This window comes from Trichechus manatus, unplaced genomic scaffold (assembly GCF_000243295.1).
Source record: "Trichechus manatus latirostris isolate Lorelei unplaced genomic scaffold, TriManLat1.0 scaffold00232, whole genome shotgun sequence".
In the NCBI taxonomy this organism is placed as follows: domain Eukaryota; kingdom Metazoa; phylum Chordata; class Mammalia; order Sirenia; family Trichechidae; genus Trichechus; species Trichechus manatus.
In genome coordinates, this window is record NW_004444168.1 from 825,437 (window position 1) to 851,166 (window position 25,730).

Here is a 25,730-nt window from a genome sequence, read left to right on the forward strand (position 1 = left end):
GGTGATGGAATAATTTGGAAAAGGATAGTGAGAATAGCAGCACAACTGGAAGAATGGAATCGATGTCACTGAATTGTACATGTAGAAACTTTTGAAATGGTGTAACTTTGGCAATGTATATTTTCACCAAAAAAAAAAAAGGTCCTCCAAGGTTGAGAAGGGAGAGCATTGACATGTCATGGGGTTGTTAACCAGTGTCATGAAACAATATGTGTACTGACTGTTTAATGAGAAACTATTTGTAGTGTGAACCTTCATCTAAAGTACAATAAATATATATATATATTAAAAACAGAGGAAGACCCTCAGTAGATGGATTGACACAGTGGTTGCAACAATGGGCTCAAGCATAATGATTGTGAGGATGGCGCAGGACCAGGCAGTGTTTCATTCTGTTGTACATAGGGTTGCTATGAGTCAGAACCGACTCAATGGCACCTAACAACATTTGAGTTTTCCTCTGACAGGCTTCCACCTTACACAGTTTCCTGCTTTCGCAGGCTTTACTATATAATAAAAGGGCATTGTTATGGATTGAACTGTGTCCCCCCAAAATGTGTGTTGTAAATCCTACTATACCTGTGGTTATAATCCCATTTGGAAAGAGTCTTCTTTGTTATGTTAATGAGGCAGTATTAGTGTAGGATGTATTTTAAATCGATCTATTTTGAGATATAAAAGAGCAGAATAAGCCAGCAGCAACGGAGCAGAGATAGGGAAGATACAAACCACATTATTGCCAAGGAACCCAGGAATGGAAGCTGAAAAGAAACAAGGACCTTTCCCTAGAGCCAGCCTTCCCCTAGAGCCAGCGCCCTGAATTCTGACTTCTAGCCTCCTAAACTGTGAGAAAATAAGTTTTTGTTTGTTAAGGCCACTCATTTGTGGTGTTTCTGTCATAGCAGCACTAGATAAGACAGGCACTAAGGTAGTTTGTTACATAGCAATAAATAACCAAAACGGCACTTACAAAAAATTTTATTATGCCATTATTTCTGCCAAATGGAGGAACCTGTTTTTAGCTCTAGTCCAATAACCTTACATCCCCTAAAAAGGAATTAAACCCCCTTATCCTTCACAATAGGCTACAGAAAATGTGCATTGCAGAATAGATTCCCATATCTTTTGAGACTAGTGATTCTCTAACATTAATGTACCTAAGTATTGCCTTGGAAGTGATTAAAAATGCCAGTTCCTGGGACCCCAGAGATTATGATTGAGCACGTCTTTTTGACACGAAGTGATTTTGACACCTGTGGTCCCCAGAACATACATGGAGAAACATTCCAATAACACTTGCCAGAGATGGCAAGTCTGAACTAAGTCATGACCGTGGGAAGGGAGAGAAGGGAAAACAAGGTGGTGCTTTTAACATAATCTTCCCTGGCCCCACCCTCTAGTCTCACTTCTAGGCTTTTCTCATCTGAGTTCTTAAGCTCTGCAGCCAATTAAAAACATCATGTTACACTTTTCAGTGAACTTTATCTTTTTCATTTTACTTTAGCCTCCCAACCCCACGTGAAGTAGAACAGACATTTTACAGAGAAGTAACTAACAACTAACTGTATCCAACAGATGTTAACTGCACTACATCTGGTCATAGAATATCTAAAAGAGCCCCAATACTTGTCACTCTGAGGTTTTGGTTTTTTTTTTTTTTTCAAAGAGTACCAGCTTCTTCAAATCAGAAATGCTGCCACCAGGACCCATCTTCTTCATTCTGGTCATTACAGGTGGACTTAATGATTAGATGTGGATTGCTAACTCCCACAGCCTTCAGCAGTTTCTGGCCTTCCTTATCAAACGCCTCTTTGCACAACCTGAGAAAACAAGGGAACATCTGTTTTCTTGCAGTGTATTTCCCTACAGCCCTGCACTTTCTCTGTGGAGAATTTACTTCAGGAAAAAAACCAAAACTGCTATGTTAAACTAGAGAGGGAATACCAACATGACTGAGGAATGGGGAAGGGAGCTGTGAGGGACAGAGAGAAAGAAGAGACAGAATTTGAAGGAAAATGGAATACAAAACAGTACTTAGCCTATACTGATTCAGTTGATCTGTCCTCTCAATAGTTATACCGGTAAAACCAAATCCGCTGCCGGCGAGTGAATTCTGACCCATAGCAACCCTACAGGACAGAGAAGAACTGCTCCACAGGGTTTCCAAGGAGTGGCTGGTAGATTCAAACTGCCAATCTTTTGCTTAGCAGCCGAGCTCTTAAACCACTGTGCCACCAGGGCTCCCTCAATAGGTATAGGTAGGTCTTATCATTTCATGCATTTTACAAATAACAAAACTAAAACACAGATTGGGCAACTAGCCCAAGCTCAAACATCAAACAAGTGGCAGGGCCGGAATTCAAACTCGGCTTTCAAATTCAAATTCTCACCTCTTAACCACTATGCTATATTACCTCTCAAAACTCAGCATTCTAAGGGAGGAAAACAAATAAGGGCCTAGAAAATGCCCAAAGATACACAAGCGCTAAAAGATGAAATCAGGTTGACCCTGAGCTTGCAATAAATGGGTGGCTCTCAAATCTCTCATTACAGGAAATTTTCCCCTTGAGAAACCAATGAAGATTTACCCTAGAATTTGTAGTTTACATCCGGGAGACTGCAAGACTTCACACAACTTTTTTATTCCTTCACACCCTAAGATATTCCGTGTCAGATTTATTTTTGTGAGTCTTTGGTTGCTGCTAAGAGTAGCAGCGAGATCCTGACAACAAAGGGAGGTCAAACCACAGTATTCCAACCTGCAGAGAAGAGAGACAAGATAAAAATAACTTTTTATCCCATGAGGAAGAGCAAGCAGACAAGAAATCTGAGCCTGGAATGGAGATAACTCCAGTAGCTTAAAAATAAGAGCACAGTTAGGGTAAATTCAAGGAATAGAAGCTCTTATAATAGTCTTTAATGTTAGATACTTATAGGCTGAAAATATCCCTTCCTAATTCATGAATTACAAATTCATAATTATAGAGGGTCAAAAAAAAGAGGAAGACCCTCAACGAGATGGATTGACACGGTGGCTGCAACAATGGGCTCAAACACAGCAATGATTGTGAGGATGGCACAGGACCGGGCAGTGTTTCATTCTATTGTACACAGGGTTTCTATGAGTCGGAACTGACTCAATGGCACCTAACAACAACAAGAACAATTATAGCCTACGGTAAAATAACATACGTAAGACACACACTAGAATGCTATGAAGCAGATAAATCAATGAACTAGATGTATGTATAGTAACAAAAGTAGATTTTAGAAACTTGGTATTGAGTGTTTAAAAAACAAGGCACTGTATATACATCTACTCCTCACTTGTCGGCTATCTTGTTATTTGACATTTTGCATTTACAACAACAGCAAAAAATCTACTATCCAAACACCGAGGTACAAGGTAAGAGTAATGCTGGCTGTGATGGTTAAGGTTATGTGTCAACTTGGCTAGGCCACGATTCTCAGTGGTTTGGCAGTTATGGAATGATGTGATTTGGCAGTTATGGAATGATGTGATTTGGCAGTTATGGAATGTAGCCATCTTCCATTTTGTGATCTGACATGGTCATCCTTCATCTTTTTGTAACACCAATTTTTGCATAACCACCTTGTTTTTGGAACATAACCATGTCAGTAGGTGAGGAGTGGGTGTAATGAGGTCTCTAGCACCATAGCACCACGCAATTTATGCAAATAAAAATGCATACAAAAGCAACATTACATATTTTTACAAGGATACTCACAATTCTATTGTATGTTTTAAACACGTTAGATCAGTTGCCTGTAGTTGGGAAGGAGAATGGTTAATGGAGATAAACTAACCAACTAACAAACCAACCAATCAGTCCATTGAAGGCCCTTGAACAACCCAATGATAATATAATACCATGAATTGAGGAGTATGCTAAACTCAACCTTCTGCACCAGAAGTTCCCCCCAGCCAACTAATTTTAATTAAATTTTCACCCTAATTTACCTAGCCATTGAACAACTGAGTGCCTATATAGGTGCTGAGTGTACAAAACTTTTAAGTTGCTGCTCACATGGAAGTCACATTAATGTGGTGGAGAAATAGACCCACTAATTATGACACAAGGTGTAAAAATAATACACACAAAATAAACATTAGGACAAAAAGAATTGTAAGACATAAAAGTTATCATCAAGAATTCATCAGAAACTATAGTCATTTTAAATTTGTAGTAATTAATCACTGTCTCAAAATATATAAACAAAAACTAACAGAACTACAAAGTGAAAGACACAAATATAGAATCAGTACTATGATTTTATGTACCTTTCACAGTAATTGAACAATCTTCCAAAAAAAAAAAAGCACCAAAAATATAGATAGTATGAACATAATTAACAATCTTAATGAACTGATACAGAATACTGCAACCAACAACTTTTCATATTATTTTTAAGTACACCATGGAACATATGCAAACATTGACCATATACTGGGTCATGAAGCACATGTCAGAAAATTTCAAAAACTGAAATCATGAACAGCATGCTCTCAGTCCACAATGAGAGGGATCAAATTTAAAAATATAACAGGAATACCCTCTTATGTTTGAAAATTAAGAAGTATGCTTTAAAATAACTTATGGGTCAAAGAAAATAAAGGAAGTTTAAAAATATTTTGGATTGAAAAATAACAAAAACACTGCATATCAAAACAAAATTTGTAGGATGAAGCTAATGCAATGATTAGAAGGGAAATCATAGCCTTAAATACCTATATTAGAAAACAATATACATGAACTAAGTCTCTCTCTCAAGAATTTATAAAGAATGGTAAAATAAACCCAAAAGTAAAAAATAGGATATAAACAAATCAGTGAAACAGAAGACATATATGCAATGTAGAGAACAATGTGATAGTCTTTGAAAAGATAAAACGAGAAAAGGCTCAAATTGCAAATATCAAGAATGAGAAAAAAGACATAGCTACAGATGCTTTAGAAGTTAAGCAGATAATAGTAAAATATTATGACACTTGCCAATAAATTTTAAAATTGAGATAAAATCATAAAAATATTACCTACCAAAAATAAGAGAAAAATTTAAATAAAGTGTATAAATGTTTTTTCAATTTAATCAAAAGTTTACCAAAAAAAAAAAAAAAAAAACTCCGCACAAAGGAAACTCCAGATCAGATGGCTTCACCAGAAATTTCTACCAAAGTTTAAAGATGAAATAATTCCAATATTACACAAATTCTTCCAGAAAACAGAAAAGGAAAAAGAGGGTACAATCTTGAACTAATTTTATTAAGATACCGTAATCTTGATACCAAAACTTGATGGGGTCAGCACAAGAAGGAAAATTACAACCTAATGTTAATTATGAACAAACATTCTAAATTTTAGTATATTAGCAGAATAAATCAAACAATTTATGTAAGAGCTACCATGACCAAGTAAGTTTTAGCCCCAAATTCAAGGTTGATAAATAGATAAATCAGTGTGACTCACCACGCTTGGTAATTTCATAAAGCTCAACATCTATTCATGATTTTAAAAGAATAAAAAAGATTTACTGGCAAACTAGGAATATGAGGGAAATGCCTTAAATGGATAAATGGGTAGAAATGAAATTTTGCTTTCAAGATTGGGTACAACACAAGGATTAACACACTGTTGTGAAATGAGTTCTTTTATGTGGCCTTTTGCCTTGGTTCTTTGGAAAAACAGCTTGAGAGATTTTTCACCTAAACCCTGAGGAGTTACCTTTGCCCTAGTTTTCTACCCTAGAGAGTTTGTTGTTTTTGTCCAGGTTGATTGACATTTCCTGGGCAAGCTGTAAACAACTTGGTTTGATACTTTTTGTCTGGTCCTGGGCTGCAGCCTGCCCTTGATTGGTATGCACCTTGCAGGAAGTGGTCAAATAAACTATGTAAATGAGACGAGTTGTAGCCTACTATGCAAATGAAGTATCTGTGGCCTACTAAGGCGATTGGTCAGTTTGTGGCTCTGGTGGGAATGCCATGCCTTGAAACTGACAAGGGGTTTGTGTATTTTAGCAGCCAGCCCCACAGAGCATTTTTAGAGACAGAAAGAAGCAGGAAGAGAAGCAGAAGGAAGAAGAGGAGAACCAGAGAGAGAGCGAGGAGGCAAGGAACCTCCTAAAAGAGCTGTAACACAGGGGTTAAGGGCTGTAACACTGAAGACAGCAAGAAGCCCAGAAAGGACCCAACGTTGGAGCTGGTGACGACAGACAGTGGCACCCAGGGGAACCTGCCCTCAGGGGTGCCAAGAGGAGGAGGCCTACATGACCCAGAGGAGCTGAGAGAGCTGTCCTGCACTGAAGAAAGGAGACTTTGCCTACATGCTTCCTGATACTGATTGCTGAGTTGTAGCCTGTTGGTCCTGATCCTGAGTTGTACCCTGTTCCTTAATAAACCACTTACCTGTAAGTAACTCATACAGTCTGTGAGTTCTGTGTGGCCATGGCAACAGATTACTGAACCCCGAAGAGAAGTAGAGAGTGCAGTGGGAGGGACAGCTGGTGTCAGAATTGGTGAAAAGGTTGGAGAGTAGAGGTATCTGACCTCTACCTCATGGGAATCAGCTTTGGGCTGATCCTGGTCATTATTCCCCTTGAAGTTAGACAGGTTCTCATGTTACTACCACTCCTACAATTTTACATACACTTGTCAATTATATCACGTTTTAGCAGTTACTGAGGCAATAAAAAGAAAAATATATATAAGGATAGGAAAGGGAAAAAAAATTATTCCCAAATATAAAAATTTTTATCTAGAAAAATCCAAAAGAATCTACAAATAAGAAATCAGAATCAGTAAGAGGATCTGGCAAGACTTCTGGATATAAAATCAGCATACAAAAATGAACTCTGTTTCTCTATATAAGGAATAAAGATAAAAATGTAAAAACAAGACTTATTTACAATATCATTGAAATATACCAAATACCTGGGAATAAATTTAGCAAGAAAACAAAATAAAAGGCCACTAAATGGAAGATTACTAAGCTTTACTGATGGACATTAAAGAAGACCTGAATAAATAGGAAGATACATTATTTTGGCACACTGACTCATTAATCGATAGATTCAATACAATTCCAATCAAAATGTCATGTATATGTGTGTGTGTGTGTGTGTGTAACTTGATAAGCTGATGTTTAAAAGTTTATTTGGAAACTCAAAGGAGAAAAAGAACCAAAATTCTGAGACAAACTGAACAGATTTGGTCCCAACCTTTGTTGGTCAGATTAATCAGAGTGGCCAACGGAGTAGCATACTCTTCTGAAAACTTGCCGGAAGCCAAGACTGTATAGAAATGAGAGATAGATATTGTTGGAAAATCTCCTACATGGGTCTTTCACTCTCCTACATGTTTTGCTGACAGGAATGCAGGCCCTGACTACTCTTTACCTGGGCCACTCTCTAGGGTTGTTGTTTGCAATGAGCAACCTTAACCTTTTCATGGATAAATTATTATTTGGAATTTTTTGGTGATGCCATGTTTTTTCACTAATGGAATGGATGCTGAATCATTATTGGTAGTTTATTATTTGAAAAAATGAGGTTCCAATTGCAGGCAGAATATTATCAGTCCCATGTTCCATGAAGCACATCACACACACAGGACACATTGGTCCCATGATGCATTACACTTCCTGATTATACTTGAGCCATAAAATATCTTACTCAACTTTCAAAAAATACACAGAAGTACACACAAAATACTAAATAAACATTGCACTTGCACATAATTGTTATCAGTTTGATCTACAGTGGGCCATATTGGTACCATGTTCCATGAAGCACACCACACACACAGGACATATCAGTCCCATGGTCCAGGAAGTGCGTCACGAGTTGTTTTCACCCCAAAAATAACTCATTTACTTGGATATTTCCAAATGCTGGTAACCACACCTTCCTAGTAACACAAAGGTAATTGTGAACATACTTGCAAGTCTTATCTCGCCGTACAGAAGCCAAAAGTTTCACACAATCACTCCTCTGGGAAGCATCCTCTCATACAAATGGCTCTTAGCACTCAAATGTGGTGCAGACCAACTTACCTGTTTTTTAGGCAATTGCATCAGTATCTGCCATCATGCAGAACGTACTAAAGTGGCTCAGATGCCTGCCAATAAACCTCTAGGGGTGGAAAATGTAACACAGGCATAAATATTCCATGGTCCATGAAAGGGTTAAGGGATAAGGTAACGTCTCCTTCCAGGACAGAGAGCAGGCTTGTTTACTACTTGCTATAAAATGGTGGGTCCCTCAAGCTCAATGTTCCTCTCTTGTGATGCAACCCACTGCATGTGCAGGCATCCATCGGGGCCCTCCACATCACCCCTGTGGGACTTGGGGGAAAGGGAAACTGCCACAAAACACGCTGATGCTCATGCTACTTGCTGCACTGTGAGTAATAAAAACCTTTGTCTCTGATAAGAGTCATGTCGTCTGCCAGCATCCATGAAACAGTATACTCTCAGACCCAAAAGTTACAACACCATTGTTGTCATGATAAAAATATATGAAGAGTCAATTGAAACACAGGAAAACAACACTTTCTTGTAAGCATCAGGAAAGATTTCTCTGGGAGACTTGAATTTCTAAAGGCTAAGAGGTATCATTGTGCCTGGGCTTTCCACAAACATGGAGCACAATTCTTGATCCAGAGGTCAGTCATTCATGTTATATAAGTAAAAATGTAGCAGTCAATATCAGTTCAAGATTTAAAAAGAAAATATCTAAACTATATAGGATTGAACATAAAAGGTATTCAGAACATAGAATGAGATTTAATTAGATTGCAAGCTCCTTGAGAGAAGAGATAGTATTTTCCAGACATAAGGTAATTTAATAAGCAAAATTAATTCAAGAAAGATGGAATATCTGAAAGATAATAGAACATGGAGGGCCTAAATGACATACCATTTACTTAATACATATCCTGTCCAAGGCTCTAAGAGGGGCACAAATAAATATGAAATATGGATTCTATACTAAAGAATATGCAATACATTGATCCAGATATTTGGAATTCAGATTCTTATTTCTGAGAATAACTTACCTTCCAGCCTCATTTAATTTTCATCCTCTCTACATATACTAAACTTCTTTTAGCTATACGAAGACACCATATAGGTATGGAAAACTGTGTACTCACCCAAGTCTCTCGATGTTGCAGCTTGGATGTCTCAAAGCCTCACACAGAATTTTCACTCCATCATCCTGTAAATTATTGTTCCCAAGGTCCAGGATCCTCAAGTTTGAGTTGTTCAAAATAGCAGAAGCTATAGCTAGGCAGCATGCACTGGTAAGAGCACAGCCCATCAATCTACAAGAGATACAAAGGAGAAGTGAGTCCTTCAGTTGTGAGGCTTAATCTGTTTCTTCATTAGGAGAGATGCCCAGGTATTTGAACCTATTTTCTGAATTTTTCAATCTACAATCCAGGCGGTACATGGGAAGATCTAACTTTACAAGAGAAGCCGTTGGGATTTCTTTATGAGCAGAAGAAACCAAAGGGTAAAACTACTTTCTCCTGAAAACAGGTTATCTACCAAGCTTCCCAAATCAAGGGTATAAAAACATTTCTATCAGTACTAAAAAATGGATATAAGCTTTCTCAAGGAACCCACAGGTCTCTAAGCTTTCACTCTTAAATATATTTTTGAACAAAAAAGATTTCTATGAAACTCTCAAATTGTTATTTCCAAAAAAGAAGAAAACTATATGTAAAAAGATATTTCTCCCAGGTCCTTTACGTGAGATTCAAGACTGTTCACAATCTGGCCCTAAGCTTTTTCTTTCCCAACTTTGCTCCCTACCCTGTTCTCTAATCATACGTACCTACTGTTCTGCAAATATACCACATCTGTTATTATTCTCCATATTTACTCTCTTCTTTCCTTCTGCCCAGAATATCTCTGTGTAACAAAATCCTCTTCATCTTTAAACCCTAAAATAACTCCTCCTCTGTGAATTCCCACTCATTGCTCCTTGAAATTTTTACCATATCATTGTAACAACATATAGAATATATCATAGTTGGTTTTATAGGTCCCTGTCATCACCACTTTGTAAGTTACTTGGGGACAAGAGCATTTCCTCCATAATGTCTAGTCTCCTCGGCATCTAGCTTATATTTGTTGTAAATATTTGCTGAGAAAATTGGCATGGCCTGCAAGGAGGCTATGAAGGTAGCTAAGAAAGCACAAATTTGTGTGTTTACAGCAAATGCTAAGGTGAGAAAGTGTGCTAAGCAAAGACCTTGAATGTATAGATCACTTACAAATTATATCCCTGTAGTTGAAATGAAGGCAGTACATTCAATGATAATATCTACTAAGTAAAACTTTGTTTTCCAGTTGAATAATAATCAAATTTCAGAGAATCATATAGTAACCCATATCACATACATTTTCTTAAAGGAAGGAGAGATGCTTATTGGACCTGAGAATTCAATTACCTCAGTGTTTTACAGGCATTACAATCAATTATTAAATTCATTTGGAAATTTGGTTATCATGAGTCAGTCCATTCAAAGCCAAACACCTTTGGGTATGAGTTTGAGATTATAGTTCTAAGAAACAATGTTGGAATTAGACCCTTAATGACTCATTCAAGCTACTAGTTCCATAGGAGGTCCTAGTGGAAAAGTGAGCCTAAATTGCTGATACATCTGTCTTGCCTTCATTCTAGCCATGATATTTATACAATGAAATATTAAATAGCATGCAGCCATTAAAATAATCATTAAGATAATTGTATGTAAATACTTAAATGTCTTTCTGGAATACTATCATGTGAAAACGAAAACACAAAGTTGTGCCTCTACAATAATCACGATTACATGTGCATGTAACATATGTATATGTATGTGTACTTGCTCAGAGAGAGAACATAATAGAAATAAAAACAGTTGTTATTAAAGGATTATTTGATTGTAGGATATTTTTTAAAATTCCTTTTACAGATTCTACAGAAGCTGACCTAATTGTAAACCTGCATTTAAGAAAGAAAAACTAGAGCACAATTTCAGCTTCACAGATATCAAGTAGAAGAGACACAGTAAACTCACTGGGCCACAACCAAGGAAAAAAACAAATGATGGAGGCAGTAAGAGAAAATTTGTAAAAAATGCCTAGTGTCATAAACACTGTCTTGGGCCTAGCAGGATGGTCTATGGTAACTGTTCAACCTGATGTCTCTGGTGCTTCTTACCTGAGGAAAGTTGATCTCAACTACTGAAGTTACTATTTTTTTTAAAATCTGATAAACAGACTTTCCTAGTTTGTTTCAGGCAGAATGAGAGTGAGAATCAGCTATCCGTTATTTTCTGTGACAGATACTTAGCTCTCAGACTTTCTGTCCTATTTCCCATGCCCTCAAAGAAATTCTAGTTGAAGCTACAACAAAAGTAAAGTCACAAAAAAACCTACCCCAGATCCTGAAGATTACAGCTTGGATGCCGAAAGACATCACACATAAGCTTTACTCCATCATCTTTTAGACAATTTGACCCCAGATCCAGATGTGTCAGGCTCTTGTTGAGTAGAAGAGAAGCTGAGAGATATTTACTGCTAAGTGAAGTGAAATAGCAACGCCTCAGCCTGTAGGAAGAACAATGTGAGGAAAGATAAATCTCTGGGCAGTAGAGCAATGGTTCCTTATCTTTGAAAAGATTTCACGTAAGAATCCCTTACGTACTTGCCAACACTTCAACAGCCCTTCCATCTCAGACCAAACACATTCTTCCCTCTTGCCTTTTTGGCTGTCTCGTTTGGGAAACTTAGGTCTGTACCCAGTTGAGCTACAAATTGGATTCGTGTTCTTCAGAAGTTTTCTTATTCAGATCAAATGTTAACCTCTTTACACTGTACATAAATATAGTACCTGTTACTAGAGTAGCTTACATGGAGTAGAGGAGCAAGCAAATGAGTAGGAGTAATCACAATAAAGGTACATAGTCTTTGTACGCATAATAAAAGTGGCATTTCCAATCAGAAGGGAAAAGACAGATTATGCCATAAATGATTTTCTGACAACAGGCCTGACATATGGGGGAAAATAACATTAAATCTTATAATAAATTTAATTCTGGATAAGTTAAACATTTTAGTATTAAAAATTAAACCATAAAGAGTAATAGAAGATTATATAAGTATTTTAAAAATATTTTTTAAAAAGAAAGGTGTTTCAAATTTAACAAAAACTCTGGAAGTCATGAAGAAAATAATTTCATTTCACAAAATTTTTGAATTTCTATCTTCTAAAAATGACCAAAAAGAAAGTTAAAAATCAAGCAACAAGTAGGAAACTTAATATGCATATGTAATATAGATAACCACAATGAGCTCTTTCAAATCAGCAAAAGCAAGATCTAGTAGAAAAGAGCCTGTGAAGAAGCAATTTCTAGAATATAAACAGCTAAAAGCATTGGAAAAGATGCTCAATAGCAAATAATTTTAAAAGTTACTTTTCAACTATCTAATTAATACTGATTAAAATGATTGTGGATACCCCATGAGGGTATTAAAGTACAGGCCCTTAGACTGCTGCTAGGAATATAAAGGACCTTTCTGGAAAGCAACTTAACTCATCTAACAAAATAAAACTTTTGCCCATCAAGTCCACGTCTAGGAAATTATCTGACAGAAATGAGCAGAATGATCACACTGATCCAGCCATACCATGGAATACCATATTTCTGTTTAACGGTATTCATATATACCTTGTTCTGAGCCCAAACTATGGAGTTAGATAGGTGGACTTTAGTCCTGAATCCATCATTTTCTTGTTATGAGACATTAGGCAAGCTGCATAATCTTTCTAAGCCTTTCATTCTTCATCTGTGCAATAAGGAACCTAGAACTCAGCCAGTTTGACCTTAATAGATATTATTGTACAGATTAAACATTTAGGACAGTGTCCAGCACAGAGTAAGGACACAATAAATGCCAATTATTAATATCATCATCATCATTTTCATTATCACTGAGGATAACAATGGGGGAAAAGGAACAGAATATATTCATAATATCCCATATTCAATTATTTTAAGACATGTATTATATCAGAAGGACAAAAACTATAAGGCACTTACACAAGGCTCCGTAGAGTACACCGTGGATGTTTCAAGGCATCACTAATAAGCTTTACTCCATCATCTCCCAAGACATTGTCTGCCAAGGATAAATGTGTCAGTCTTTTATTGCTGATGAGGGCAGAAGAGAGATCCTCACAGCCAGCTACCGTGAGGCCACACCTTTCTATACTGAAGGAGAAACACAGATGGGAAAGATCAGTCAATTCTTAAAGTTCATGCTTCTCTGCTTCACAACCCCTACACCTCTATTCTACAATCATCCTCACCAAACCCAGTTAAATTATGAATCCAATAGGAGCTGTGTGCAGGGTGTGAGGAAACAAAGCATGGAAGGGGAGAGGAGAGGCTTGGAAAAGAATGAAAACAAGAGGTTATAAGAAAGAAAAAGTTTCTAAAAGTCAAGTAAAAGAGGCAGGGAAGTAATGGAAAAAAAGGAGGGTATATGTAGGCCCATCCAGGATTGACAAATCAGCCAGTTGGTGTCAAGACCCAAGCAGTTTTCGTATTCAGTTCATAATTAAGCAATACAGGACCCAAGAAAATGAGTCTATAAAAAAACAAAACTGAAAGACTCACGACAGTCTCTGTAGGTAACACATTGGATGTCTCAAGGCCTCAGACAACAACTCCACTCCAATGTCCAATAAATTATTGGTTGACAGATTCAGAAATATCAGGCTCTGGTTTGTGATGAGAGCCTTAGAGATATTTAGACAACAAACTGTAGTTAGGTTACAGGATTCCAGCCTGGAAAACAATACAGGGAAAAAAATGACCATTCTTCAGAGAAGAAGTACAACCATCACCCACCTAGCCAGATGGTGGTGATCTCCCAGGTTTTAGGTCCTTTTCCAAAAATTCGACTTCCCTACATAGTACCGGAGTTATTTAATTAAAGTTCAGATGGGTCATTTCATTGTTTCACAAGGCTCTGATAGAGATTTAAGGAAGGGAGTGTGGGAGGTTTATCTCTTTTTCATCCCCACTTTCCCAATTCCCTATGACAATATGTATACAGGGCATTCAAAATATTTTTAAATGAAGGTTGAGAAGTTAGAGGGTTGACGTTGTGGAATTGTTAACCAATGTCATAAAACAGTATGTGTACTACTGTTTCATGAGAAGCTATTTGTTCTATAAGCCTTCACCTGAAGTACAATAAAAACAAAAAATTTTAAATGATAATCTTTTTTTAATCTGAGAGGAATTTCACTAACTACAACATGGAATAACATAGACTGAAGGATGACTGTACCCTTACATACTCTGATTTATGAAATAAAACAGAGATGGTCAGGAAATCAGGAGCAAAAGCTGTGACTTCCACTGCTGTTTTCCAAGATCTCATTTATTCATGAGAGTCAACCCCTAGAGTGAAAAAACAAAAGCAAACAAACAAAAAAACTGTTTTCTGGGCCACGAAGTTCTTAGAAGTGAAAATGAGAGGTAAATCAGAAAGAAAATAAGGGTTCTACAAGTAAAAGGAAAGGAAATAGAACTGCATGAAGAGCCCATATTTTTAGAGACTCAAATTTAGAGACAACTTGTGCTTTGTACATGGCTGGGAGTGATATCAGGTAGTTTAAGAAGAGTCAGGCAGAAGTGTTTCTGGCACTTGGAGTTGTTCCAGTTATTCCTTCTGATCAAAGACCTGTCAACTGGAGTCACTCAGGAATTGGTTCTCCTCATCATAATCAGGGTACATAGAAGTAGGAACAGGAGAAGCTTCTCCTCAGTCCATTAGATCCCAATGGATGACTTAGAACACAGTCTAAGGGCTGAAAACCTCACCTTGTCCTGAAAAGGGTATTGTATTAGCAGCCAAGCAGGCAGTTAGAGAAACAAGGGAAGTCTAATACATTGTGTTTAGATAGAGCTCTTCTGGACAGAAGATTCCGATACTATATGACCTGTGGATAAAATGGAGTCCCTGGATAGTACAAACAGTTAACACTCTCAGCTGCTAACATAAAGGTTGGAGGTTCAAGTCCACTCAGAGGAGCTTTGGAAGAAAGGGCTGTGATCTACTTCTGAAAGATCAGCCATTGAAAACCGTATGGCATACAGTTCTACTTATACATGTGGGGTCGCCATGAGTCAAACTTGACTCAACAGCAACTGGTTTGGTTTTGGCTTAATGTTATAAATATTGAAAATATTTTTGTCAAATCAGAAAAAAGATCATTGTTGCTTCCCTCTCACATGTATGAGGTAATATATGTATGTGTGTGTATATACATATATATGAATATATACACTCTTGTTTTCTTGTTTTTCTAGAGTTCAGATGTCTGGTGTCATTTATATTAATATATAACATCATTCACCAATGATTCAATCAAAAGGGAAGCTGAGAGCTGAGGTTAGTGGCGCCACACTGACCCCCTAAATAAGATCCAGCAAATGAGGAGATAGATAAGCTTACATTTGGGTCCTTCTGGGAAGCCTGCCCAATCTATTTTTAAGAATTATCCAACAACTTTCCAGATAAGCTATAAGTGAATTTCATCTGGTAAAAACTGGCGAGACTAAAAAACAAACTTCCCAGTGCTAACAGAATTCATCTGCCTATTGTCAAAAGGGAGATTAGCAGCAAAAAGATGTTAAATAGACAGACCACTGTCTTCTTACAGTAGGAGCCATGGATTCAAGACAATCTATTTGCTCAATATATTTTAAGAGCTGCCTATTATCAGGTCCATGATATGGAAAAAATTATCAAGACAAGGAGAGTCGATCTTTCTCCCCTTCTTGAGGGGAACCTTTAGTAAATACTATAGTGAAACATTCACATGAAAATTAGTGATCATGTGTTACCTTTTTAGCATGCCTAAGTACAAGAGCTATACAAGACTAGCAATTTCAAGTTTCCTGAAATACTTCACGTCTAAATTTGCAAAGTCTTTACAATAATTAGGGATCATACTTTGCAGGCAGAGGGAAGACTGGCAAAAACATACTACTTATCAATACTTTCACTACCCACATCATCTAAAATCAGTAGGGAGAATAAAACATCAAAATGGAATTCTAAAAAAGTTAAACAACATGATCTATGCACAAAGCAGACTAAAGTGGCCAGTTTCACACTGCATAACTGTTGTAGCATGAGAACTAAAGTAAATAGAAAACTGGAACTTTTCCTACATGAAATGTTAATAGAAGGTCTATAAGACTATTGAGTGACCACTCACACTGGGAAAACATCCAGTCCGAGATGACACAGTGCTAGATTATTACATAGCTGTAGTGACTTATGTCAAAACGTCCTGTTCATTTGTGCAAGAAGCCCTACCAGCTAATCTATACAGATGGTTTCCCACTTGAAAGTCTGGTAACTGGGTCCACATCAAGGTTTATCAGTGGAAGACACTGTTCAAGCCTCAACTGAAAGATTCTATTTTAATAATTTTAAATAATAATAATTTTAATAAATAACAAAGACTTACCTCAGATTCTGTAGTTTACATTCTGGGCGTTTCAAGGCTTCACATAATGACTTTACTCCATTATCCCCTACATCACTCCCTTTCAGGTCCAGAAGTATCAGATTCTGGTTCTGAGTCAAAGCACTAAGGATATCCTTGCAACCATCAGGGAAGGAAACAAATCTCAACCTTCAGAAGAAAAATATGGGGGGGGGGTAGGAGAGGAGTTGTGTTACAAAATCATCTCTGTCCCTGGTTACTGTATCCCTTTGTTTTCAAATCCAACTCCTGGATATTATCTGACTATTCCTGCCATCTCTTATCTTACTCTAGGTTTCTCCTATTCAATGTCAGGTCATAAATCCAAGTCCCAGGATAATGCTTAGAAAAACAAATGAATTAAAACTTGGATGCCCACTTAATGTTTCACCTTGAAGGAAAAGATGAAGGTGATAACTTCATGAAATGGAGAGAAGGAGCCTCTTAATTTTTAATCCCAGCATTGATTCCCAAAAATAACTGGGGGACATTCTAAATACTGTAATTACAACATTAATTCACAATACTGAAATCCTTTAAATAATCCAAAGTGAATTCACAGCTGATATCAACTATTTAGTGTGTTATCATTAGCAAAATACCTTACTGTAAAATATGCCTGGTCATCTCGTGGACTTTGTTATATGTACAGAGATAGCCCAAAGCAAAATGTGAAGCAAGATAAACCTGCCATTTTTCTTCCTATTTTCCACCTTCTAATTCAGTCAGTGTTAGCTATGTCTGATCCTTCTATAGTGCCCTCTGCTAGCCCTAAATGCTCAATATGTCCACACTGCTAACTATTCAAAAACCTCCCTTTGTAATACCACCTCTCCTCCCTTCTTCCCCTACCCACCATCTACTCTCACCCCACTAGCCAAGCACACACATGAAAAAAGCTTTTATTAATTTTGAGCACTAACCATCATCACATAGTAGAAGTGCCTAATACACCCACTAAATACAAATTGAAAGTATACTCTCAATTGTTAGGGAGAGGGATCTTAGTAAATAAGGCCACCTTTAGGTAGGAAAGACTAAGAGCAGTCTTACGGTATCATCCCCTCAAGGGACCCTGCGTTCTAAAAGAGGAAGACTTTTAACCCAAAATAAGGCATTAGCTGTTGTTAAAATTTGGATTGGTAAAATATAATAAAGAGACAATGTGGGGGATGGTAGGGGAAGGATGTTTGAGGGCCAGCAGAAAGATCTTCCAAGAACCTCTTAATCACAAAATATATCTAATTGCAAGATCAGTCCTACTCTAGTTGCTGGAAATCTAAAGCCAGAACTCACTAAAAGCACTGATATTCTAAGGAAAACATTTGGTGGGAAGCCTGTAAAAAGGAAAACGAACATTTATCTTCAGTACTAATAGAAACAAGTACCTAGCATTTATTCAGCGTTCAGTTAGTACTTCTGAGCACCTATCAGGCCCTCATTGCCGGACATTGGATACAGAGGAAAAATAGGATTAGTTCAGTTCCTACTAGATCTAATAGACAAGAAGGAAAGAGACATACAAATAAGCCAATATATAAAAAAGTGATAGAGTATACAAATCTAAGAAAAAATAAAAAAAGACTGACAATAGCAAATGTAGGCAAGGATGAGGAACACTTGGAACTTTCATATATTGCTGATGGGAATATAAAATGGTACTTAGAACTGTTTAACAATTTCTTAAAAATTTCTTAAACTGTTAAACATACATTTATGAACTAGCAATTCCACTTCTAGGTATTAACCCAAGAGATGAAAACCTATGTCTACAAAAAAAAAAAAAAAAAAAAAGACTTGTACAAAAATGTTCATAGCAGCCTTATTCATAAAAACCCACAATTGGAAACAACCCCAGCCGTCCATTAATAAGAGATGAACAGATTGTAGTATAGACATACAATTGAATGCTAATCAGCAATACAAAGAAACAAGTTACTAAAACATGCAACAACTTGGATAAATTTTTTAAAACATTTTGTTAAGCAAAAGAAGACACACACACAAACACATACTGTGTGGATCAAATGAAATAATTTCCAAAAACAGACGAAATTAAACTATGGTGACAGAAGTTAGAAAGTGATTATTTGGGACTGGCCGGGGTGGAAGGATTGACTAGAAAGAGGTACAAGGAAACTTTCTTGGTTGATGGAAATATTTTCTATCTTGTTTTGGATGTTGGTTTCATAGATGTATACAATTGTTAAAATTCAATGAACTGAACACTTAATATCTGTGTTTGATTGAATGTAATTTAGTCCTCAATTAAATAATAATAATAATTGGGGACAGAATGAAACATGTTAAGTACTCCAGAACATGTCTTTAAAAATGTTTTGTTGACTCGTCTAGAATGCCTTAGCTCTGAGTCCTCCTTCGTCTGGAAAATTCCTAATCAAACTTTAAAAATGCGTGTCATCAGCTACTAGGCTCTACTGTGGACTCTTTCCCAGAACAAGTTAGTTATGCTCCTGTGTCCCCATAGATTTTTTTTTTTCATGTTATTTTACTCAATGGATTTAAAGTATTAGCTTACTGTTGGTTTCTGCTAATAAGCAGGGGTGGGAGTTGGGACAAACAAAGAAATTGGAATTAATTCCATTAAATTTTCTCATGCCAGACTTACAGTAATTTTCGTAGTTTACAATTTGGGTGCCTTAGTTCTTGACAAAGAATCTTCATCGCTAATTCATCAAGGTTGTTATGAAACAGGTCCAATTCTCTCAAGTCTTCATTTGTATGAAGCACAGAACAGAGGTCTTGCCAGCAATGAGTAATGTGATCATGATCTATTTGCCTAAATAATTGGAAAAAGAAAAGACCAATTAATCAGCTTCAGCCCAAGCAACCCCCAGAAGATGACACTGGGGTAAAAGTAAATATACTTTGAAGTTGCAAGAGCCTCCCGTATAGCTTTGGCATGGGCACAGTCCACCTGGAAGTCTTATTCTTGGCACTTCAGAGGCTACCCCCTCCCCCGCCCCATAGCTCCCCCATGCGCCATTCATCCACTCCAAAAACACACAATGAAAACTAGAGAGACTTCACGTTGGCAGAAGAGACTCAGGAGCGACAAGAGAAAAATCTTCAAATACCTGAAGAGCCAATATCAAAAAGGAAAATAATATATGACCACAAAGAGTAAGATTACGGGACTGTGGTGTAGGTTAAGAGCCACAAACTTTGAGCCCAAGTTCTACTACTTACTAGTTATATTACTTTAAGTAAGTCAATCAGTTCTACGAGCTCCAGTTTTGTAAAAAACGGAAATGTCATCTCCCTTCACAGGGTTTTAAGGATTTAACAGTCAATTTTAGTGGGTATATAAAAGCACTCTGTAAACTTTAAAGTGCTTTATAGTTTAATTATTAATTTAATTAAGGGCATATTATCAATATAAAAAACAAAACAAAACCCGTTGCCATTGAGTGGATTCCACATCATAGCAACCCAATGGAACAGAGTGGAACTGCCCTATAGGGTTTCCAAGGAGCGGCCGGTGGATTCGAACTGCCAACCCTTTGGATAGCAGCCGAGCTCTTAACCACTGTGCCACCAGGGCTCCATATTACCAATAGATTCATTATAAACAAATGAAGGATAATAAGGAATAAAACAGAAGATAGCCTAATGGTTACAAGCATAAGATCTGGAGCAGAACAGTCCTGAGTGCTAACTCAGCTCTGCTTTTAATCTCTATGAAATCTCAGTTTTGTAATCTTAAAAGAAAATTGAGATATGGTTGTGACCAGCATTAAATTGGATATGTTAAATACCTGGTTCACTATATACTGTATAATACATAGCAACCCCTCAATTCTCCCAGACAAAGATGAGTTGAGTCAGGAATGGCAACTTGAGGTAGGAGACAGGGTGGAGGAAAAAAAAAAAAAACCATAAAACTCAGATGGCTCATTTATTTTTCTAAAAATATTCATTCAGCACCTACTATCTCTTTGCCTACCTCTGACTCTTTCCAGATAGGTGCTTCAGGGGTGAGACCTTTGATAAACTGTGGAACAAAGAACAAAGGCAGACCTACATCTAGGCAATGGGGAAAGTGAGCTAGGTCAGCAGAGTATGACAGAACATAGGCCAAACAGATGACCTATGTATACCAGGTTCATTAGGAAGAAAATTTCTGGTCCCTTATTCTTCTGGAGGGCATTATTTTTAAAAATTAAACATACTTACTATTGTGGATGCAAGACTGCACCATCCCATCCCCCACTGAAGTGAAGCACTCATTCCTAGTTGTTGAGAATGTCTCAGCTAATAGCTCCCAGACAAGATCATCTCCTGGCACTGCCCTCAAGCAAGAAAGCCATCTCACCCAAGTTTTCACACCTTCCTCACTGGCAATAAGTGTGTTTAAATGCCTGGCCTCCTTGCCTTAAGGTGAGTCATCCCAACTCTGGGACCTCAGCTAAAGCAACTCCTCCCTCTGACAAAATCTACTTTCACCCCCCTACAAAGCACTTCCAGGGAACTGACCTAACACACTTACCAAGTTTCATCTGGGGGCCTTGAGTTTAACATCTTCTCAAATACTACAGTTACAGTCAGTTTAATGGTCTGTAAACATTGGGAGTGCTTAAGGCAGAATGAAGACACAAGCAAATGGATTTTCCCACAAATATCAACGTCAATCTTTTGGAAACAGCTCATTGCCTGGCTTACAAATGCTTCATCCTGAGTCTCATACAGATAGTAAAACAACTCCAGAAATCTCAGCTGTGATGGAGAATATTCACTGTTTCCTAATGTTTCTATCCACTGAAGTAACTCCCATTTTAGCCCCAGTGACATTGTACAATAAAAGGTTTTCTCCAGTTGTATTACTCTATCTTCATTCAAAAGGCCAAACAAAAAGCATTTCATTTGCATCAAATGGGTGTCTTCATAAGCTTTGCTTTCAAGTAACAGCTTCAAGTCCTCAAAAGACTGGAAGGAATGGTCCGTGGTTCCCCACTTGCCTTTCAACGTATAGAACATAGCTGCAAAATACTCCTGAACATGTAGGTGGGTGAACACGTAGCAATTTTCATACTCAGAATCCTTCTGAAGAATATTCATGTCCAGGAAAACTGAGACATCAGATTTAGTTAACCCGTGCTTTCTGAGACTTTCCCTGTAAAACACGTATGTCATAGTCCATATTCCCTTGGCAGCCAAGTGGCACAGATTCTTCAGTTGGATTTGGTCGGTTAGACTAGGATAGCTTCTATCTACAGGTGTGAACAAGCAGGTGAATAGAGCTGTGGTGGTTTGGCAGGTCAAGCTGACATCAGCTCCCTTCTCCATTTGCTGCTTCAGACAAGCACAAATGACTCGGCACATTAGGGGGACTTGGCACATGTTAAAAAGCGTCTCATTGTTTCTTAGTGAACTGAATGCTTGTATGGCCCACTTCTTGTCTTCAAAAAACTGGTAAATATACTCCTTTCTTGCATCATCAGACAATCCTACTAGCTGTACACAACGGTGACTCTTCAACAAATGTTTTAGTCTCTTATAAGCTGTGAGTCTTGTTGTGACCAATAACGAGGACTCAGGGAGCATCACTTTCCTCAGCAAACTACTCATGAGGAAGGACACTGGGTGTTCCTGGGTCCTATTATTGCACAGTGCAAACTCAGGTTCCTCAAAAGCAAAGTTCAGTTCATCAAAACTATCAATAATAAAAAGGAGACTACCCGGCTGGGACATGATCCTTTCAATGGGGCCTTCTCTTCTAGGCCAGTTTTTCGATATAAGCTGAACAAAGCTCTTCTCTTTCAGCTGGTTAATTTCTCTTGCACTGAGATAGAAAATATACTTAAATTTCTGCTGATAGAGATTGCCCTCTGCCCAATCTAACATTGCATTTCTCACCAAGGTTGTTTTCCCAACTCCAGCAATCCCCTGCAGCACCACTGTCTGTGGCTGCTCACCAGTTTTGACATCCACATCAAACAAATGTTCCAACAGTTCTCGACCTTCCTGAGTAATTCCATGATGGAAATCTTCCGATTCTCCAAGTAAAGGGTTCTTGTCCCTCATGATGCAGAATTTTTCCTTTATTTGTATTCTGTATTCTGTTCCATCACCTAAGATGGAGCAGGAAAAAAACAAAAAATAGTGACACACATGATCAAAACAAATTCTGTGGATTGCAATGTTAAGAACACTGCATTTGGAGTTAGGAACAAGAATAATATAGGCTGAAATCAAAGTGAAGCTGGTTTAGATAGGAACATAAATAAAACAAAAATATTCTTGTAGAATTAGAACATGCATTAGAAGTGGTGAAAAACAACTGACAATGCAAAAAAATGAATCAGTGATAGAAAATTAAAATTAGATTCTCTCTAAAAATATTTCCCTCCTTTATACTTTTATTCTGTAAATATATATATATATATATATATATATGAAGAACAGAGTCATCATACAGATAAATAAAGAACAGAAGCACTAATTAAATATCATAATCAGGGAGGAGCTGAAGGCAGACCTGAATCAACAGGTAAAAATAATTCACTGTATACAAGTAAAAAATTAATAGAGATCTGCAATGAAGCACAGCCTGAGAAATGTTCTGAAGGGAAAAAAATGCTTAAAATTGTCCAAGCAGAATGAAAATATAGCTTCACCTTTACCTAGTTAAGTCGGATTCCTCCTTTTGATCACAATTTAAATGTTTGTCAGAACTCACCCAGTACTGCCTCCTGATCTCCCTGGGCCTGTCTGGCCTTGGTGTCCTCTGGTCCCGTGGTCTGGGCTGTTACTGCAACATTCGAGAGAGAGAGAGAGGCACATCCCACCAGGCTCATGGGATTACCAACAAGGGAAGCTTTGGTAATGGCCAGAACAGGGGCCAGCATCTTCATCTCAGTGGTTCAAATCTATTACTGGCTGGGTCTGGGAAAACTAGAACCAACAGAGTCTCAGACTCCACCAACTTAGCTGCAGGAACAAGTGATGTGGTACAAACATCAATGAAATTGGAAACCTCTTGTCATGCTCTCATACCTATAACTCTAGGGCAAGTGGTCTAGTCTAAGCCTCAGTTTCCGTGTCTACAGACCTCAGAGGCTCAAAATAATTGCAGCTGTATAGCCATGTATTTGAGTAAGAAATTTTAGATATGAGGAGAGTCTACAATATATCATACCAGAAAATGACTAAAAACACTGGCTTGGCTTATGTCCCTGAATTATGTCTAGCCCATTACTCCTTCATATTTCAGCAAAGATGATAAATTATATTTGAGGTTCTCAAAATGTAGCCTAGCCTATGACTTCAGTCTTATGTCTTGGAAGAAGTACAACCAGAATGATCCTTAGAAGCAAGGATGGCGAGACTACATCTCACATATTTTGGACATGTTATCAGGAGGGATCAGTCCCTGGAGAAGGACATCATGCTTGGTAAAGTAGAGGGTCAGTGAAAGAGGAAGGCCCTCACCGAGATGGACTGACACAGTGGCTGCAACAATGGGCTGAAGCATAACAATTGTTTGAAGATGGCCCAGGACCGGGCAGTGTTTCATTCTGTTGTACACAGGGTCCCTATGTGTCAAAACTGACTTGATGGCACCTAATATGACTTTAGTTATAGCTGAGGCAAAGGCACACTGGAGGATGGAATAATTCCTATCACTCAATTCCTTTAATCACTCTGATTAATACACAATGGATGAAAATTAACCCCATTGAGGAGCCAGGTTGAGTAACAGTACTCAAAATTATCTTGTCCTGTCAGTGGTTCTCAAATGAGCCAATAAGCTCTCAATGTGTATAAGTACCATGGAGCTTGTATCCTACCACATAGTTTAATTCTTATGTCCCTCTTATAAAATCATTCTAATGGGCTCCAGGAAATAACTCCCTCCTTCTTATCCCAGATCTGTCCCTAGCATCACTCACAGCTGATCTCTGCTTTTGCTTTCTCACACAGATCCTTCAGGTTCATCTTGCCAAATATTTTGAGAGCCACACTCCAGGCCTGCTCTCCTGGATAATACTTGTTCATCAGGTTAGCCAGATCCTCCCTATTGGCCTTCTTCACTTCAGTCCAAGGTATTTGGCAGTGCCCAGGTTCCACGGTCTCATTCTTTAGGAGTAACTTAAATTTATTTAACTCCTCTTTGTTCAACTCCTCCAAATACAAAAGCAGCCCAAACTCAGAAAAGAAAGATGATGATGAAGCTGCCATCTTGTTCCAAAGATCAGTAAGGGAAAATAATCATAAAGAACATGGAATAAATGGGACCTGTGGAAAAATAAGATTAGAAAATGAAATACCTATAAAAATACAGATTCATTCAACATTTGTTGAAGCCAACTATATTAGGCTCAGCAATGACTTAGTACCCTCTGTAATATATTTTCAATCATAAAACATTTCTCTAATATAGATCATGCTACTGTATATTTCTTCTACCTTCCCAAGGTTTACTCTCAACTGCATCACTTATGAGCTGTAAGAAACACAGTTCATCTCTCTGACTCTTAGTTCATTCTTCTGCAAAGTGGGGATATCAGAGCTAACCTCAGAGGTCTGTAATGTGGATTAAGTAGCTGGGGTTTGTATATCACCTAGTACAGAACAGGCTTCTACTAAGTATTGGTAACTTTCTCTATCCCTTCCCTCCCTCACCAACATCGAACATATAGCTCAGCTTAGAAGGCACTTCTGCCAACATATTATTACTCTTGAAGCACATGAAATAGGAATATGCCACCCTCTGCCTCTTCTTGTCATGTCATTTCTGGTCACAAACCCACAAGTAGTCACTGAGGTTCTGTGTTCCTAGCTCACAAGCTCCTTTCACACCCACACATACTGACACCAAAATTATTCCGTGTGAGTTCAATGTTAAAACCCATCTGAAACAGCATGACCTTATTTTACTCCAGCATTTCTGTCTGATGCTCTCACCCCAGATTTCATCAGCAACTACTCTAATTCTTAAACTGCAGACTCCCATAACATATTCTTTGCTAATACCTTCCCATCCAATGAGCAGTTTCATGCCCTCACTCCCATTGCTACAGTTCTTCAAACTCCATTAATTCCTAGTCTTTTGAGCCCTATGTTTTCTCCTTATTTATCAGCCATCTGAAGAGTCTCATTCAATTTCTTATCCAGCATGAGCACTC

General features: G+C 37.7%; 1 protein-coding gene across 1 annotated transcript; it reads right to left on the minus strand.

Moving 5' to 3' along the window:
• Positions 1-1,684: 1,684 nt before the first annotated feature.
• On the minus strand, positions 1,685-24,783 carry NLRP14 (NLR family pyrin domain containing 14). Its single transcript, XM_004389090.1, has 11 exons — positions 24,495-24,783; positions 23,282-23,353; positions 21,092-22,673; positions 19,211-19,381; positions 16,564-16,731; positions 13,691-13,861; positions 13,112-13,282; positions 11,448-11,618; positions 9,170-9,340; positions 2,589-2,759; positions 1,685-1,820 (listed from the first exon to the last, which is right to left on the minus strand). The coding sequence occupies exons 1-11, from the start codon at positions 24,781-24,783 to the stop codon at positions 1,685-1,687; spliced, it is 3,273 nt and encodes a 1,090-aa protein (XP_004389147.1).
• Positions 24,784-25,730: the final 947 nt, after the last annotated feature.

Coding starts and splice junctions, on each gene's coding strand:
- NLRP14 (XM_004389090.1), bottom strand. CDS start 24,783: ATGGCAGCTTCATCATCATCTTTCTTTTCTGAGTTTGGGCTGCTTTTG. Junction 23,354..24,494: donor AGCAAAAGCAGAGATCAGCT/GTGAGTGATGCT, acceptor CGAATGTTGCAG/TAACAGCCCAGACCACGGGA. Junction 13,283..13,690: donor TGTTACCTACAGAGACTGTC/GTGAGTCTTTCA, acceptor TTTCTCCTTCAG/TATAGAAAGGTGTGGCCTCA.